Source organism: Nuphar pumila, chromosome 13, assembly GCF_984573655.1.
Source record: "Nuphar pumila chromosome 13, dmNupPumi1.hap1.1, whole genome shotgun sequence".
NCBI lineage: Eukaryota > Viridiplantae > Streptophyta > Magnoliopsida > Nymphaeales > Nymphaeaceae > Nuphar > Nuphar pumila.
Window position 1 is genome coordinate 51824260 of NC_143261.1, and position 20562 is coordinate 51844821.

The 20562-nt window shown below is 39.5% G+C and overlaps 1 protein-coding gene across 1 annotated transcript; it reads left to right on the forward strand.

The window, feature by feature from the left end:
• The first annotated feature begins 13841 nt into the window (after positions 1 to 13841).
• Positions 13842 to 16464, forward strand: LOC149818364 (uncharacterized). The gene has a single exon (XM_089986522.1). The coding sequence runs from the start codon at positions 14467 to 14469 to the stop codon at positions 16189 to 16191; it is 1725 nt and encodes a 574-aa protein (XP_089842648.1). The 5' UTR covers positions 13842 to 14466; the 3' UTR covers positions 16192 to 16464.
• The last annotated feature ends 4098 nt before the right edge of the window (positions 16465 to 20562 follow it).

Genomic DNA, 20562 nt, shown 5'->3' on the forward strand with positions numbered 1-20562 from the left:
ATATGATAGGGTTTGCCTTCTTGTTGAAGGTGAGCAATGTCCTGCTGGATTTGATAAATCTTAACAAGATGATTTTGTTCACCCTAAACTTCTTTAGGGCTTTTCCATATTTATTGAGCAGTTTCGAGAAATAGAAAACCCTCGGCGATGGACGACTCTATGGAGTTAAGAAGCCATGACATAACGAGATGATTTGATGATTCCCATTCATCATAGCTAGAGTGAGTTGATGTTGGCCGAGAAATTTTTCCATTTACGTACCCAAGCTTTCCCTTGCCACCGAGGAACAAGGTTGCAGCCTTCGACCATCTGAGATAGTTGGATCCGTTGAGAGGAGTGGTGGTGATCTTGAGGGTCGGATTTTGGTCTTGAATGACCATCTTAGTAGAGGTAGCCATGTGAATTTTGGATTGATTCTGAGCTGGTCCTTGATTGGTAGAGTTATCCGAACTCATGACGTGAAGAAGGCTGGACAGATGAAACCAATGATTGACTCTTCTCCTCTTGATATACGCTTTGATACCATGTAGAATTATCGTGCACGGATGAACAACATGCAAACACAATACAGGAAATTACAAGGCACAAGGAATACGTGGTTCGGCTATTCACAACCTACATCCACGATAACTGAGAAAGGGACTTTTTCTATTATTATATTGGTACATTAGATCAGCAGCATATAAATAGACCTCTAAGTTGGTCCCTCCACAATAGGATATAGATAAGGAATAACAAAAAAAACAGAATCCCCTAATCTTGATTCTAAGTAGGAGACGGTAACCACCAAATCTCCTAATCCTCATCATATTAGGAGACATGCACCGATAGGGAAGCTGCACTACCGGACTTATCTATATCAGTAACAGTTACAATAGAGGGTTATTGGAAATCTTTGCTTCAACTCCCAATTCTTTGGTTTTTTATCATAATCTATGATCATTTATACATTGTCAATGCCATGGATTCAGCGTTGTGCTAGACTTTGTCACCATGTTTGCTCTTCAGTTGTAGACATGTTTCCCTTCTCAAAGATACAATGTCTCAATCATGATATTCAATCTAGCTTCAAATCCCATGGATGTCATCCACTGCGCAAGCCTAAGCATGGTCGATTCCTTGGGGGCAAGAGGTAAGCTTATGGAGTTTTTACATTGTCAGGTTAGTGATCATAATTACAGTAGGCAGAGCCAGTGCGGCTTTGTCTCTGATACAGGAGATGGTTTGTCTGTGTAAATATAAAAAAAAAAATCACGATATTCAATCATTGTGAAAAGGATTCGCCAAGCATGCGAGTAACACTGATCCACATATTTTATTGGCTTGCGCTCTATAGACTTACTTCTTCGGCAACTGTAAGGCTTTAAATTATCATTTTGGATGGTCATGCATACATTTTGCCATTGCAGACTTCGGCAGTGATAAGATTAGAAAACATGAAACATGCTCCTGGTATCCCAACCTTCTCTCGGCTGCATGTTGGTTTAGCTTACTAGGACTTTTTTTTTCTTTTTTTGGATTAGCAAGCTGGGCGGGCTTAGACCGTTAGGTCCGTGGTCTAGGTTCAAATCCCATGGGCATTACCCCTTTTTTTTTTACAGAGAAAGCTAGGGTTAGGCAGACTCCTTCCAGTTATACAACCATATACCATTGAGATTCGAACTTGCAACATCCCAACACAAGGTGACCTGCACTAACTGCTCCTGCCAGACAAGCAAAGCCCCCCATTGGTATGGGCATCATCCCTTGCTCCAGCCTAGGCGTGACAACTCATTGGGGGCAAGGGGTAAGCCCACAGAGTTTTACATTGCCAGGACAGTGATTGTAAGTATGTCCGGCAGAGCCAACGCGAGGTCTCTCATCTTGGGGTGGTTTCTCTGTGTAAATAAAAAAAAAAACTGGGGTTAGCCTGACCCAACCCGTTATAATTTAAAATGATTCTTTGCATGAGCATGCATCTGAAGGAAGCCAATCTGATAACTTATTCTTCCAACATTTATCACAGCCCGAAGGGCTATCACAAGGTCAGAATGCACCTTCCACTTCTTGTCAAATAACCTACACTTTGGTCCCCCATATGGCCTTTTAAAGAGGAAGCACCTGCCCCTGATTAGGAACCATCTACCATAGACCAAATTTTCAAACCTGGGTGTTGTGTGTGTAACTTTGAAAATTTGAAACACTTTCATGTTCGTTCTTGCCAAACGCGACCACTGTTTAGGCTCATGGAGTTTTTGAGATCCTTATATTGAACAGAATTGGATTAGCATTTAATTTGATTCAGTATTGATGATAAAGTTGGCAGGGAGAAGAGGATGCCAGACTGATTGTTTTTTTTTTATTTAATTGGTTAGGAATCTTCAGGATGTGTCCAAGTCTTACGGGATCATTATTTGGAGCAGTGGCCAGTGCCATCATGTCATACATGAAATGTGCTACTAACTACTCTCTCTCTCTCTCTCTCTCTATATATATATATATATATATATATATATATATATATATATATATAATGGTTCGTCCTTGAGATGTATATGAGATCCAACGACTAAAATATGTATTACTAAAAAAAAAATACACAGATTTCCCCCTTTTCACTTTTCCTCCCGTTCCCCGACTCCCTTTTTTCCTCTTGTTATCCAGTACCAACAACCTCTCTCTCATAAATCGGGGGAGCGCAGTGGCGGAGGAAGTGCACATGACCCGTGCAGATCCCGATCTATGAGAGAAAGAGGTTGCTGGTACAAGTTAATGAGAGAGAGAGAAAAAGGGGAAAGAAAAACCAGAAAGAAAGTGAAAGAGAGAACCCCGTGCATATATTTTTTTTAATTAATATATATTTTAACCATTGGATTTGATGCAGATTCATGGGGAGGGTGGTGTATGTTCTCAGTGGAACACGGGGCCGCGTGTTTGGGGTCCGCCACCTTGGCACTCATTCGTCAGTTTGGGTGTGTACGAAGGAATATTGCGGATCCCAAGATATTCCTCCGTACATAACTCCCGAATGAGTGCCAACGTGGCACTCATTCGGACCCCGAACATGCGGCCCCGTGTTCGCGGGAGGAACATACAACCTGCTTGCAGATTCAACAGCCAAAATTTTAAAGCTTACTTAAGCACCTAACTATTAAACATGTTTCACTTTCTCTCTATATATATAATATGAAAAACTGAAATATGTTTACCAATCAAATATGTTAGCTGGTATGAATCAAGAGTTTCCTAGTTTTTTTTTTGCAAATCTAACTGTGCAGATGCATTTGGAGTGATCTATTTTCTAGGAATCAACTCTTGAATCATTGTAAAAATGCTTAAATAATTATGAAGATTTTAAGCCATTGAAAAAAGATCTTTTTTATACATCGTAATTGGATGAACCAAGTGTTAGTGAAATTTTCATAAAAAAAAAGTCTATAAAAATCTTCCTTCATACCAGTAAACATATTTGGTTGGTAAACATATTTCAGTTACCTATATATATACCTTAAAGATAAGAAATTAAGGGGAGAATTAAACAATCATAAAGAATTGATTCAAGGAAGATATTCAACTGGACTTTACTATTTATTACCAGAAAGATTGCAAGTTTATATTCTTTTGTGTCAAACGTTAACTAATGAAATAATTTCTTCATCATAAATTTATGTTTTTGTTGCAATATGATATCTTTTTAGAACAATCTTGTATCTCATAGGAATAGAATTTATTGCTGACTGAGTTTTAAACTGATTACAAATCTCTTAAATTTTCATACCTTGGATGCAAAGGCCAATAAAAAAATTCTTGGGATCTCTCACCACATGCAAGGCACGTGCATTCCATTAGTTCACGTGACTTTTTTTTTGATAAATTGTTCATGTGTTTCTTTGGGATGCATACTTTCAAACCAACACCATGTGAAATGATTTAAAATATAATTTAGGCACCTCAATTTTCATAAATGCACTTATAATATGGCCTAGGCCAGTTAGGGTGTGTTTGCGTACCATGAAAACTTGAAATCTTCTGTGAAAATGCACAAAAACCTGCCTCAGGCAGTTGCCTATTCTCAAGGGTAGAGCTAGGGGTGTCAACTGGTCTGGTTTACCTGAACCCGACCTGTATCAAACCTTATAGGTCCAGGTATGGTGACAAATAAGAAGACTCAATTAAGGCCTGAGTCCGAATCCGAAGGTCTGAATAATACATAGAGCCCAGGCATAGTTTGTTAAATTGTATACAGACCCAGGCTCGACCCGAGTTTCGATTAAGACCTACAAATTTTCAATGTAAAAATTATAACAAATAGTATTTTACTGAGTATGGCCTTGGTCTAGTTCATGTAGTTCTTATCAGGTCCAGGTATGGTTTCTCTTATGGTGGATTCGATTAGACCTGGGCTCGAACCCAATACCATATTAAAAAATTAGGGTCAGGTCTAGTTTCACCTGGGTTCGAACCAAGACCCATTGACACCCCTAGGTAGAGCCCACACTGCCCTTCGACCAGGCACGCCATGTCAACTCAAAGCTTGAAACATGTCAGACCGTAAAGTGAACCCCCACCTCAGCGAACCTGACCATACGGTCCTACCATCTTATGTCTCCCCACTTGGGTTACAAGTCCACATTGCTGCACGATTAGGTCTATGATCCTGGGGTGGTTTCTCCGAGTAAAAAAAAACACAAAAACTATATCATTGGCTTTGAACCTGCAATGTCCCAACACAATGTGATGCACACTAGCTGCTCCTACCAGACAAGCGGAGCCCTGTTGGTAAATTTGATTTGAAGTTACATGTGGCCCAGCAAACTAGTTTAAGGTGTGATAGCACCTGATCACCACTAGGGACATCAACGGGCCTGGTTTATCCAGACCCGATCCAAACCAAACCCTATAGGGTTCGGGTATGGTGATAAATAAGAAGACCTGATTAAGACCTGGATCCGGACCCGAAGGTCTGATTAATACTTGGACCCGGGTATAGTTTGTAAAATTTTATACCGGACTCGACATGAGTTCCGGTTAAGACCCATAATTTTTTAATGTAAAAATGATAAAAAAAAATATGATTTTACCAGATTTAGTTCATGTAGTTCTTATCGGGTCCGGGTATAGTTGTTTTTCTTATAGTAGACCCGATACCATACCCAAAAATCTGGTAAGTCTGGTTTCACCTGGGTCCAAACCCGACCCATTGACACCCTTAATTACCACCACACATTTGCTGTTGGGAGCTCGTATGTTGTGTCAGAAAGATTGATGGTGGTAGCAATGTTCTCAGTATCCGTATGGGCCCGGAATCGTGAATCGGTCGAATACTGATTCTCAAGTGAATCGTTCTGAATCTGCTAAACAATAATAATAAAATATTTTACGTCAATCAGAACATGACACATGTTAAAAACATTAAAATAATATTAAAAAAGTTAATTTTAAGTAATTTTCTACATTTATTAATTAAAGATAATTTATTCAAGTCAGTATCATATCGATTCTATGTGTAGGCCGATAAGCACAGATACTGACAACATTAGGGTCAACGTGATTGCACCTGATCCAGCCTCCTTTATGGGATTACCATTTGCTACAATCATTGTACCTACTATGCCACCTATCAATTATTTTTTGTTAATCTAATATCATAATTGTGATCTACATGTTCAGTTTAGTGGGAACAAGCTTTTGAATCACTACGTGTACATTTTCTTCTGCTAATGCAAAAATCAACTATCATAAATACACTATTTTTTTTCCACTTAAAAAACATGTTTTTTTTTTTGTTTGAAGGTCTTTTATCACTAAATCAACGGTGCTAAACAAATCTAAGAAGCCAGATTGAATCAAAATGACTTGCATCTTGAGATCCTAACTACATTGCAGGTACAATCAACTATAGCAAATATATATTTCATTAAGTGACCTCCATATATAATTTTGTCTTAGTTCCAAAGTTTTGACCGTTTGACAGGTAGTCTAGGTTCAAATCCCATGAGTGTTACCCCTGAGTAGGCCAAAGCTTGGCGACGTCTCCCTGGGGTCAAGGGGTAAGCCCACAGAGTTTTACGTTGATGACAGGAGAACGACCATAAGTATGGTAGGCTGAGTCACTCCGCTTCGGGCGGTTTCAACAATTAAAAAAAAAAAATCCAAATTGGCTTAAAGGCTTCATGCTATGCCATGCATATATGGTTTTAAGGTAAAAATAAAGATTTGGCACTACTGGACTTTTACAAAAGAAATCATAAAGAATTCTAATTCAGAAGGCATTCTAGTGGCATAGTAAGTTGTCAATGGATCAGACTCCCTACCCCACCACATGCACTCCCTATTGTGGGGTTTGGTCTAGCAATCCAGATCCAGTTAGAAAAAATAGATTAATTCTAGACATTGATAGTGGAAACTTACCCAGAGTAAGGCACACAGCTTACGTTAGTTGAATCAGTGCCAGATCTAGATCCAAAACTCTTGTCCTATATGGAACAGCGAAGGGCTTAAACAGGTTGGGCTTCTACACACAACCAGATCTAATTGGTTCTGAGCCCACTGTATCGGTTTAGACAGGCAAGTTGGTCCGTCGTAAACACATATTATTTATTAGCCTAAGAACAAAACAACCATGCATTATCATCATCATTAAGGCTTGATGATGATGATGATATATAACAATATGCAACCTGCTTCCTATCTACTTTATCAGTTTGGTTCCACCAGTGAAATCAAGATCCCCAACTGCACTATGAGATAGTCTGATCCAGAATTGGTCTGGTTGACGCATCATTTCATTTCACATCCATATCAGGATCCACTTGAGCCCAATTCAGATCCAATCCACTTACAAGCACTACATGGCGCAGGAGGTGTCAATGTGTCGTGCATGACCTGATCCAGACCCGTTGGTAACAAGAAAATGGATTCGATTAACTATCCAGGTCAGATCCATGAGGTCTGATTAACATACAGAGCTCGGTATGGTTTATGAAATTCATACCAAACCCAGATCCAACCCAAATCATTTTAAAATCTTCATCTTTTCAAAGCAAATATATATATAAACAAATTAATATTTTATGGGGCCTTGTTTAGGACCAGGGTATGCTTTTGCCTTTGATAAGTCCAATCGGACTGGAATCTGCACCCAGTACCAGGAGCTCAATGTTGGATACTTGGATATGAGTCTGGACCCATCTAGGTCAGGTGAAAGTCCGACCCGTTAACACCCCTATGTAACAGTACCTCCACATTAGTGTGCATATCAAAGGAGTATAAATAAAGACCCTCTTAAACTAAATAAACTAATAAATGGATTAACCACATCCGTGGTCAGCGGGGTCATGTGTCAAGCTGAAGGCCCAGGAGGTGCATGGGGGTGGCCGTAATTACTTTATTACGGTTGGAGCACGCTGAGCAGTCGTATCTTCAACTGGGAGTTTTACCTTGCAGGGAGCGAGATTCTTAAGTGACCCGGTTCTCAGTGAGGGTTCATGGTGGTTGTGATTATGAGTGTCGAGATGAAGGCACCCGGTCAAACCCTATTGGCGCATGAGTGTGTTGTTGGGATAAACCACTGCAAGTGATGGTGGTTACCTACGATGTAGTAGATAACATCTTCACTGAAGATGCTCATTTCGATAAACTTGCACAGAATCAAGGGAAATGGTTATGCAAACCGTTCTCGCTCTGTACCTATAAAAGGAGTACCATGAGCGACCCCATATGCAAACAGGTTGGTAACCTTACCTTTCATCCGGTATTTTTTTCATCAGGTGAGAGAACCGTGATCCTGCTCACCGACTGCATTCAATGGCCTGCGCTCGTGGAGGGCAGCAGTTCGACTGAGGAGTGAAGCCCTTCCTACTTCAGCCACCACCACCATCACCATTGGATCTGGTTCTTCAATGGCCGCCTCAGGTATACTCTCCACCACTTTCCTGCTATTTTCTGTTTGTGCGCAGGCTGAACCCAACAATGGGTTATGGTCCCACACATGCCGTTGTGCCTATGCCCATCAGAACCAGATCCACTACACTATAACAGTGCCTGAATCGTTTTCAGTCGTTTTGGATTAATCCTGAACTGTTTCGGGTCTCTCTGGAACCGGTTCTCAGTCATCTGAGATTGGTTTAGTGCTACAAGGACATGCTTAAACTGTTGCAGACCCGATACAGTATGTTTTTGAACTGATTCAAAGGTTTAATATCCGGTTCATACGGTTTTAGAACCGGTTCAGGGGTTTTATCATCGGTTCGTGAGGTTTTAGAATTAGTTCGCGGATCTTTTGACCAGTTCATTCAGTTTTGAGACCGGTTTGGGGTTCTTTTGACCAGTTCGTACGGTTTTAGGATCGGTTCAAGGATTATGTCACCGGTTCAGAGGTTTTATAGTCGGTTCATAAGGATTGAGAACCAATTCAATAAACTGGTGACCGGTTCAAGCTTTAATTTCATCGGTTTATCAATTTTTTGATATGGATATTGATTTTTTCTTTGGTCTATGGGCATAAGCATTAAGTTACAACATGTTTAAAGTGTTATTTCATTATTTTATGAATATTCAATATTGGCATTAAGGATAGTTAGATGATTTAGTGTATTCATGTCACCAAAGTGACTGAATACGCATATGTTGTCGAAAAAATTCTAGTATTACCCTACAGTTTTAGCCAATATAAACATTATACTTAGATTCGTGAAATGATAAACGACTCAAAAAAAGTTTTATTGTATTTGGAATTTAAGTAGGGTAAAATAAGGTAAATGTGTTGAGATACATCGCAAATGTGTATCTAAAGGTACCTTGTGTTAATGGTCTAACTTCACAAGAACCTTAGTTTTATCAAATATGGTTAGTAGGTGAAGTGGTTTCGCGTGTTGAAACTCTTACCAAAGTAAGGCTTCAATGACCCCCTACACTCGCCTGTAAATAAGCATATTAAGGACCTTTATTTATTTGCTTTTTTTATTAAGTTTTGTCTCGTACAAATGCCCTTTGATACATGTCTTTTGTCATGCAGTTTCTAGTCCTGTGATTTTAGATGACTCTAGTTGCATTCTCTTTCTAGATGGATCAAACTTTAGTAATTAGAAAGAGACTGCTCTCTTTACATTAGGGTGTATGGATTTAGACTTGGCCCTAAGAATAGATGAACCCCCTGTCTTGACTGATCAAAATAGTGCTTTTGAGAAGTGAGAGCGTTCTAATAGACTTAGCATGTTGCTTCTGCAATCTAAGATGGCTAAGAATATTCGAAGTGCCATCCCGCAATGCAGGACAGTGAGAGAATTTTTGAGTGCTATTGAAGCACAATTCGTGAGTTCAAACAAGGTTAGAGCTAGTACCCTGATGTCAAAGCTTATATCTATGAAATATAATGGAGGGAGAAACATTCGCCAACACATTTTGAAGATGAGAAACATAGTGTCTTAACTGAATGACATGAAGTTGACAATTTCTGATTCTTTTCTAGTGCATTTAGTTTTAGCGTCCTTACCCTTGGAATACAGACTTTCAAAATCTCTTACAACACACATAATGATGGATTGACGTTTAATGAGCTTATGTCCAAGTGTGTTGAAGAAGAAGAAAGATTGAAAGAAGAGAAGGTGCAGAGTGCACATATAGCTTCTCATGCACCCAAGATACGACCGAAGAAAAATGCATTCAAGAGAAATGCTAGGAAGAAGCCAGCAGGGGATAAGACATTTCAAGGCAAACAATCTGACTTTGCTTGCATGAAGTATTTTTTTTTTTTCAAAAAGAAGGGACACAGGAAGACAGATTGCATAAAGTACAAGATGTGGTTGGAAAAGAAAGGTAATTTATCATTTATTTCTCATAAATATAATTTATTATAAATTCTTGAAAATAACTGGTGGATTGATTCTGGTGCTACTGTTCATATTTTCAACTGTCTACAGCTGTTCTTGAGCAGAAGAAAACCAACAATGCATGAGAAGAGCATCTATTCGGGAAACAATATGTGTTCGCATCTGAAGGGTGTTGGGACCTGTAGGATTACTTTAGATACATGCGTAGTTTTGGATCTTTATGATGTCTTTTATATTCCATCATATAGTAGAAACTTAATTTCAATTTTAATGTAGGATAATTTTGGATATTATTTTAAGTTTGAAAACTCTAAGTTATTCATATACAGAAATTCTATTGAAATTGGTCCTGCATCAGTTTATGATGGTTTGTATAAATTGAACGTGAAGATCCAAACTCAGGAGTCTTTGACTTCTGAATACGCATTGGTTGAGAATAAACATAGCATGATTAATGATAAATCCTACATGCTTTGGCATCAAAGGTTGTGTCATAGCTCTTAAAAGAGAATAAAGAGACTCATAAATGAAGGGATCTTGAAATCTCTAGATTTTATCGACAATGACCCATGTGTTGATTGCATAAAAACTAAGCATATAAACACATATAAAGAGGGTGTCAAACATAGTAGTGAGATATTGAAGATAGTTCATATAGATGTATGTGAACCTTTTCCCCCTTGTTACACAGGCAAAAAATATTTTGTCACTTTTTTTTATAACTATTCACGATATATGTATCTCTACTTGATCTTTGAAAAATTTGATATTTTTTATATGTTTAAAATTTTTAAGAAAGAAGTAGAGAAATAAACTGATAAAGTTATTAAAATAGTCAAGTTTGATAGAAGTGGCGAATATTATGGTATGTTTACTAAGATGGGGCAAAGAGAAGGGTCATTAGCGCAATTTCTAAAATAAGAAGGTATTGTGCCTCAATATATCATGTCTGGTAGTGCCTACCAGAATAATGTAGCTGAAAGGAAAAATCGTACGCTTAAAGAAATGGTTAAGGCCATGTTGAATTATTCAACACTTCTAATTAAGTTATTGGGTGAAGCCTTAAGGACAACTGTGCATATTTTAAATAAGGTACCTATAAAATTTGTGCCTAAAACTCCCTATGAGTTGTGGATAGGTAGGAAATCATCACTGTCTTACATGCACTATGGGAATATCCTACAGAAGCTAAGTTGTATAACCCCCACATTAAAGCCTTTGAGCCAAGAATAACCAATGGATATTTTATTGGTTATCGAGAGAGATCAAAAGGATACAGGTTTTATTGCCCATCTCATTCACCACAGATTGTTGAAACGGATAAGGCAAAATTCTTAGAAGATGGTTCAGTAGGATTAAGTGCAATTCAAAAGCTTGGTTTTGAGGAAGTACAAGATCCAGTTTCATCACTTGTTAAGGAAAACACCGAAAGATACTACATTATTATCCCTAATGATGATGTGGTTGATCACCCGGTTGTTGATGCACAAATCCAAAGTGAACCTATTGTGGATAATGTGGAAGAACACGAACAAGATGATCAAGTTCAATCTGAGCCTGAAGAACGATCTGTTTGGAGATCCACAAGAATTAGGAGATCTGGCATACATCCTGATTATATGGTGTACTTTCAAGAGCCTAGTGATTTCATAGATATAGATGGTGACCCGTTGACTTTTATGGAAGCTGTTGAAAGCAAACGGGTATAAATGGGTCTTTAAGACCAAGAAAGACTGTAAAGGTAACATAGAGAGACATAAGACAAGATTGATTGCTAAAGAGTTCACCCAGATGGAGGGCATTGACTATAATGAGACATTTTCTCCTGTCTCAACTAAAGAGTCAATGAGAATAATTTTAGCCCTCGTAGCTTATTATGACGTGAAACTACATCAGATGGATGTGAAAACAACGTTCTTCAACGGGGATCTAAATAAAGAAGTATACATGGATCAACCTCTTGGTTTCTCTGAAAATGATCGTCTGGTTTGTAAGCTTAATAAATTAATATATGGACTTAAACAGGCCTTCCGACAATGGTATATTAAATTTTTTCAAGTCATTATGACTTTTGAGTTTACAGAAAACATTATTAATCAATGTATATACTTTAAAAAAAGTGAGAGTAAGTTCATTACATTGATGTTGTATGTGGATAACATTTTGCTTGCAACCAATGCTATAAAGTTGCTTTCAGAGACAAAACAATTTCTTGCATCATATTTTGACATGAAAGATATGGGTGAGGCTACTTATGTCCTTGGCATTGAGATCCGTCGAGACAGAGCAAAAGGTTTTCTAAGTCCCTTCCAAAGATTCTATATAAATAAGGTGTTAAAGTAATATAGGATGGAGAATTGTTTTCCTAGTTCAACACCCATATCAAAAGGTGACAAGCTGAGCCTAAAGGATTGTCCACAGGACAACATTGACAAAGTACCGATGAATGCTTATCCATATGCATCAGTTGTTGGCAACTTGCAATACGCGCAGACTTGTTCTCGTCCAGATATCTCTTTCGCAGTAGAGGTGCTTGGTAGATTTTAGTCTAACCCAGGCATACCCCATTGGAAGACTGCCAAAAAAGTCTTGCAGTATTTGTAAGGGACAAAAGACTATATGTTGACATATCATAAAGTTGATCACCTTGAGGTCATTGGCTACTCAGATGCGGACTTAAGAGGATGCCTTGGTAGTAGAAAGTCTACTATTGGGTACATCTTCTTACTTGCTGGGGGGGGCGATCTCTTGGAGGAGTGAGAAGCAAACGATCACTGTTGCTTACACCATGGAGGCAAAATTTATAGCATTGTACGAGACTACCTCACAGGCCATAAGGTTGAAGAACTTTATATCACAGTTAAAGGTGGTCGATTCCATTAAGAAGCCACTGAAGGTCTACTGTAATAATGAAGTTGCAGTGTCCTTTTCGAATAACCACAAAAGTATTACGTCATGCAAGCATATGAAGCTAAAGTATTTTGTTGTTAAAGAAAGGATAAATAATCATCTAGTCCATATTGTTAATATTGGTACCAAAGAGATTATTGTTGACCATCTTACTAAAGGGCTAGCACCGGGATTATATTCCAAACATGTATTGAGGATAAGCTTGTTTAACTCTTTTTGACATATACATATGAATAAAGTGACCACATTTAGTTCATTGATTCTCGTTATTACTTGTTTGTTGTTAATCTCGTAAGGATTAGAGATTCAATTAAGGATCTATAGAATAGATTATAAAGGGCAATCTATTCGTCAAGTCATTCCCATAAAGTTTTCTGGTTAAGGGTTTATCGTCAGAACAAGTGAGAGAATGTTGGGATAAACCACCGCAAATGGTAGTGGTTACCCACGATGTGGATAACATCCCCATGAAAGATGCTCATTCCGATAAATTCGCACAGAATCAGGGAAAACAGTTACGCAAACTGTTCTCACTCTGTGCCTATAAAAGGGGTATCATGAGCGACCCCATATACAGAAGAAATACAATGAAAAATAGAAAGAAAAAACAGGTTGGTAACCTTACCTTTCATCCGGTATTTTTTCATCCGATGAGAGAACGATGATCCTGCTCATCGACTGCATTCAGTGGCCTGCGCTCGTGGAGAGCAGTAATTCAGCTAAGGAGTGAAGCCCCCCTGCTCCAGCCACTGCCACCGTCACCATCGGATCTGGTTCTTCAATGACCGCCTCAGGTATACTCTTCACCACTTTCTTATTGTTTTCTATTTGTGCGCAGGCTGAACCCAACATGTGTCTCTTACTTTCAAAGGTGGGACAGGTTAGACAGGTGGCCTTGTAAACTCATCCGGGATTTTTGTGACTTCGGTAGGGCTCCTCATCACAAAGAAAACTAATTGAATCAATGGAGGAGGTATCTCATGCGGTAAGCAGGGTCCTGTGCCAAGCTGAAGGCCCAGGTTCGAATCCCTCTGCCACATAGGGCTTAAGAGATATCTAACCCCAGCTTGAACTGTATCCGAAATTTCTTTATCTATACGTGTGAGTGCATGTGACGGCACGTGCGGGGTGTCGGCACAGGCCACTCCCAAGCCTCACAAAAGAGGGTCGTCTGTCTGTCAGAGGGGGAGATCGTCTTGACCTCGATCTCTGATGCCTGTGTGCGATTTCTTTTTAGCTCCAGATTGGCCGCTGTACTGTAATAAAAAATGGGTATGTGGAAAACGAGCTCCAGATCTATGAATGCACATCTGTAGTTCCATTTTCTTGAGAGTTTTTCTGCATTTCTAGGGGAGTATTGGTGGTTTTGATCTGTACCCACGTCGTAAAATCATGAAATGTACCATGATCTTGGTCACCAATTTTGTGGTTTTTCTTGTTTAGATGCTGGAAGTTGAGTTCTTTTGCTGAGATCGTCGATTGCTTGTTCTTGCGTTTTCCTGATCTTGGTTGGTCTTTTCTTGTTCTGTTTTTTGTTTTAGTTTGAGATATTTGTCTTTAATGGGATCTAGAAAGGAAATCTGTACTCCCATTGGTCAAGTCTTGATTGTTCTTGTTGTTGGTTCCTTCCATTTTGTGACTTTGTTTACCTGAGTGCTCTTAATCTGAGATTTTTCTAAAACCCTAAAAATCCCAAGAAGTAGAACCCTAGTTTTTTCTATTTTTGTGAAACCCTAGTCTTGAGGTTATGTTTGGCAGCATGAAGGGATTGGGTGGTTATTCAGGATTTCCCAGATCTGGGAGTTTCAGACCAGAAAATCTTGGCCAGAATGCCCTATCTATGATTGGAAACCTCTGCTTCACTCTCTTTGTTCTTGGTGTCCTGATCTTCACCATCATTGCTGCTACTTACCAACCTGAAGATCCCCTCTTCCACCCTTCAACAAAGATCACAAATTTTCTCACTTCAACCTCGAACGCAACTTTCCAGTCAGATGAATCTGTTCTCAAGACTGGAGAAGACTTCATGCCCACAAACCAGACCGTTTTTGCTACATTCATCAATATCACTGACGTCCTGGTGCCCTCTGCCATTGCAATTCCTGAGACTAACTGTGAAGGCCATTCAGCGCCAATTGATTGCTCGGATACAGAACTCTTTCACTTTATGATGCGGATGGCGATCGAGCAATTCAAGGATATCCATTTCTATAAATTTGGTAAACCAGTTCGGGGACCAAATGATACATCCTGCGATATGGCCTGGAGGTTTAGACCTAAAGAAGGCAAGAGAGCTGCATTTTATAAGGATTACCGTAGATTTTCAATATCGCGAACATCGAACTGCACTTATACTGTAGATGGGATTGGGGAATATCACTCTGGTCTGAATGCCAGGAAGAAGAAGAACCACGCTAAACAGGCTAAGGATGTCGGGTTTGAGCCAAAGGCAGCAGAGCCAACTCCTGTGGAAGCAACTCTGCCTGTCGTTGGGGATGTTGTGAATGATAGCGTCCCTGTGGTGGGATCTGAGACCACATTCAGCTCTGGGAAGTATCTGATTTACAGTGGCGGCGGTGATCGGTGTAAGAGCATGAATCATTTTCTGTGGAGCTTCTTGTGTTCTTTGGGCGAAGCTCAGTATTTGAATCGGACGCTTGTAATGGATCTGACAATGTGTTTGTCATCAATTTACACTACTTCTCATCAGGATGAGGAGGGGAAGGATTTTAGGTTCTACTTTGATTTTGAGCATTTGAGAGATTCAGCTTCAGTGTTGGAACAGAGCCAGTTCTGGACAGAGTGGGGAAAGTTGCAGAAGAAGGACGGTTTGAGTCTTCATTTGGTGGAGGATTTCAGGGTGACACCAATGCAGCTTGCAGGTGTCAAGGATGCACTGATCATGAGGAAATTTGGGTCTGTTGAGCCAGATAACTACTGGTACAGGGTGTGTGAAGGAGAGACAGAGTCTGTGATTCAGAGGCCATGGCACCTTGTCTGGAAATCAAGGCGCTTGCAGGAAATTGTGTCGGCAATCAGTGCGAAGTTGAACTGGGATTTTGATTCAGTTCATGTGGTTAGGGGGGAGAAAGCGAAAAATACTGAGCTATGGCCTAATCTGGCAAAGGATACAATGCCTGAGGCCATCATCTCCTCTGTGCACGACAAGATCTATGATGGTAGGGACCTGTATATTGCCACTGATGAACCCAACACTTCCTTCTTTAACCCATTAAGGGACAAGTACAGACCTCACTTTCTTGATGATTACAGTGATCTGTGGAATGAACAGAGTGAATGGTACTCTGAGATGAAGGCACTCAGCGGTAGTAACCCCATTGAGTTTGATGGATACATGAGGGTGGAGGTTGATACTGAAGTATTCCTGAGGGGTAAAAAGCAGATCGAGACATTCAATGATCTGACCAAGGATTGCAAAGATGGGATTAACACATGCCCTGCTACCTCATGATCAAAACTCGTCGTTGGCCTACTACTGTGCTGAGGTTCGATGAATCTATTCAAAGATAGTTTTTTTCCTATTTCTATGTACGTTTTGTTGTTAGTCATGTCTGTTTCAAGAAATCAGGAACTCTTTCTTGTAGTTTTAAGTGTTTAACGATATGAGTAGTAATGTCGGTAATTCTTCATTGATCAACAGTTTCTGGATGTGACGGTTTTAGTTGTCATGGTCTATATGTAAATTTGATATGTAGTCTCAATCTACCCTTGCGTTTGTTGTCCGATACTTAGGTTCTTGTAAGTGTGGAGGAGTTGGATATATTTCACCCTTCATTTATCTTCTTATCCTTCGATATTATCATGTTGCCTATAAGTTCTTTCTGCATCACACACACACACACACACACACACACACACACACACACACACACACACAAAATATTATGCATGGCCTCGGTTGTCAACCTGAAGTTTTCCAGTACTTGCAACTTATTGTTGTTAAATATATCACATATGCAAGTTGGATTATGTTAGCATATCTATTTCTGAAGAAGCATCATCTGTGATTTGTAATTTGCAATGATGTCCAAACTGGTTCATCAATATTGCATTTCTGTTCTGTCATTTGGACCTCAGTGGCACTGAGATAAGAGCCTTCTCTAAATTTCCCTTTATTATTTTTTGTTTGTACCATTTTACTTGGATGTTGATTTTCCTTCTTCATTGCTTTTTCCTTCCTTTTATTGCTAAGAACTTCAGTTTAAGCTATTTTGTGTTAACTACAACTAAAAAAATACTTCGCTACATTTTTGTAGCACACTAAGAAATCAACCAGAATCAAGAAATGTAGGGTTTGCTTTGGCAGAACCTTTTTTTTCTTTTTAAGAGCACGTTGATTTGGTCCCGAGTCATGACTCATGAGGGATGATCTATAGACCATGCTTCTCTCTTGGAAAAAAAAAATAAAAAGGAACAAAAGTGCAAGGAGAATCTTAAGAGTGAAAAAAAAGTTGGCATGGTACAATCTAGTTTAATATAAAATTGTGTTGAATTTCTGAGGGAGATAAACCTTTGTTAGGTGGTAGCGCTTTCTTCAGTTTTTATCTTTGGAAAGTATTTGATTGTTGTGAGTGTTGTGTAAACATGGTGTCTATATCAAATTACTTCACTAAGTCATGGATAAGTAGGCACTTTACAAAAAATACTTGGTTGGAAAAGGGAGTGGGAGACTGCAATGACCACACTCTGATGCTTAGATTTGTGGGTTCTCAATCTTAGTTCAAAACTATGTTTTGTGTTGCCAGAAGCAATAAGGAAAATGATGTTTTAAGTTATTATATCTGAAAAACATACCCTTTTCTCTCGTTGGCTACCATGTATAAAAGGTATGAGACCATATCCTTCTCCATGATCAGCTATTTTATAAAAAGCCACACAGCTTCTCAATTATTGTATTCAACTGCCTGCATTTACTTGATCCATTGACATTTGGCAATGTCCTCTTATGGTACACTATTTCTTTTTTGTCTTTTTTTTGATAAATATATACTCATCCAATGTGTGTTTGTTAAAGCAGCAAGGATACACGCATTCTACTGATTTTGATTGACTGAACAATGGCCATGAGTGATTTCAAGACCAAGCGTGTCTTTTCTGAAAAAAAGGAGGTTTTTAAGTGGTTTCTGTAAATGGCTGATAAGTTGGGCTTTTGTGTAATTTACTCTACTGCAAATATTCAGAACGTTTATCCTTAACCTGTTTGTTACTAGCAAACACTCCTGTCTCCCATTTGGACACCTACATATGGAAATGAAAACCTACCCACTAAGAAACATTTTATCTGGTTTTCGGTGTTTTTTCAAAATTCTGACGTTACAGTTGTGATCTATGAAAACCTAATAAAATGTCATGTTTCTTCTGATTCATTAACAAGTGTTATAAGGCAGGCTCTGTTTGGTAGCCGGTATTTGGTGATGAAATGCCAAATCCAGGATTTGGATTGTAAAGGATTTGGCATTTCCATACCGTTTGGAATCCTTTTGAATATTCCGATTGAGATGGCATCTCCATGTCAACTACCAGCCCCCAAACATCTAATGTTTTGGAAAAAATCATAGAGATAAGAAAAAAGGCAACTTGCTGGGATAAAAGGAAAAGCACGCCCTGGATATAATTGGACCATACCTCCCTCCATGTGAAAGAATTTTCGTGGGAAGGCTAAGCTGGCAGGTTTTTTTTAGAATTTCATGTCTTTTCCCATGAAAGGTTCTTTCCTTGCGTGGGAAGGAAAAAAACGGGCCCTTAGGGTGTGCTTGTTTCAACGTATAATGAGGGGGAAAAGCCCATTTTCATAGGAAATGGACCCTCTTTCCCCAAAAGGCTGAAACAGTTGCAAGAAAGTGGGCTGAGGCACCTCTCCCCTGGGAAACACTTTCATTGGAAGCGTTGGTTTTTGGCGAAAGCTGCATTCCACTGTAGGTCGTGTAACAAAGGTGTTCTTAGAATTCCTAGCACTGTTGGAAGGGTTTGCTTCATGAGGACTTACTTGAGATCCTTGGAGTTGGAAGAGTTTTGATGATTGATTATTCTAAACTTGGTTGATTCCTTCTCCCTTCCTTTCTAAACCCTATACTTTCGAAGTTCGGGCAACCATTTTGCATCAAGACTTCATCAATCCACTGATCTCTAGCTACATCCCAACGTGTCCATACCCACCAATCTCAGCCCTGCCTGGAGAGCCAAACTGGCATAAGAGGCCTTTGTTGGGGACCCTCAGCCTCGCAGTCACAACCTGTTTTTCTGCACAAGGTCAGCTTCTGATACCTGGTTTCAGGCTCGCAGTCACGGCCTTTGGTTTGGATGTTCCATTATGGGCCAAGGGGTGTCTCCTCGACCTTTTACCGCCCTGCTTGTGGCTACACGAATGGCTTCCCAGAGCAGAACTGGGGTCTGCTCAGAAGAAAGGGGACATGCATACCTGATCATTACATGTTAAAAATGCATTTGGGTCAAATTTGATTCGGATCAACTCCAGATCCGACTTAAAATGTTGATCCAAATCTACATTCGGATATTACTTAGAGAATCCATATCCCAAAAATTATGTCGGACTTTGATCGGATATCCGACCATATCCACTCCGTTTGCAGCCCTAGTCAAGCTTAAATGTTTGTTTGTCATTACTATCTTCAAACTTTAACCCATCTCATGGCTTCACCTTTATGATTTCCTACTCTGCATTCATTTTTATTTGGTGTTCAAGCAAATCTATGTTCCCTTGTGCTACTACTCACTTTTCATTTTAATAATTAATTCTATTGGAGTTGCTCGCAGTTTTTTGGAGAGAGAGAGAGAGAGAGAGAGAGAGAGGATGATGGCATGCATGCATACGTGTGCTTAAACCTGAATCATTATATGGGGTCAAGAAGGTGATGATCGTATGAAGTTTATATACTAAGTGGGTAAGATGATGGTGGTCCTGATGGCAAGCTCTCTCAGTTACTATAATTTTTTTATTTTTTTACTTTTACTCAGAGAAACCATGCCAGGCGCCGAGACCTAGCCGTGCTGGCTCAGCTTGCCGTACTAACAGTCTCTGTTTATATCGGTGTAAAACTCGGAGGGCTTACCCCTGGATCCCAGGGAGTCTGAGTTACTACAATTATGCATAAACTATTATAGTTGATCAAGGAGGACTTTAATATGTTGTTTATTGGTTATCAATGTTGTCATCTCCCATCACCCCCCTGTTTCCTTCACTTTGGGTTTTGGCCACCCACAAAATCACCTGCCAAATCTGTCATTGTTTACAATCTGGACGCTCATTGGGTTCAGTAGCAAAAATCAAAACAATATCAGCATCCACTTATAATTGGATATAGTTTTGGCTTACCAAATCCTACTAAATGGAGTCGGATTGAGTCAGATATCGATCCATTGAGGTCCCTACCACAGATACAGTGTGGGATCGAGCCGTACCATACCCGTTTCCATCCCCAGTCAACAGCAGCACTACCCAAGGAGAAAATTTTAAACTAATAACGGTCAGTTTTGTTAGGCCGCCAACCTCAACACTCAGAACCCCACACTCTCCCAATCCCTCAAAATTTTAAAACCGATGGAAAGCGAAAGTCCCAAAGCCAAAAAAGAAAAAAAAAATATTGCATTGCACCAACCAACCCTCTAACTCACTCAACGATTTCTCATTGCCATTTTCCCCTTTTAACAACCGCTAAAAATCATCCTAAAGACACCAAGAAACAATGCTCGACACAATCCTTTTTGCCTTGCAATTGAAGTCAGACAGTTAGATTCTTGGTCACCATCCCTCCCACCTTGTTCCTCCTCTTCCTTCTTAAACACTACCCTTTGATCGATACCT

What these genes read in the sequence shown, in the direction of transcription:
- LOC149818364 (XM_089986522.1), top strand. Translation starts at nt 14,467, where the DNA reads ATGTTTGGCAGCATGAAGGGATTGGGTGGTTATTCAGGATTTCCCAGA.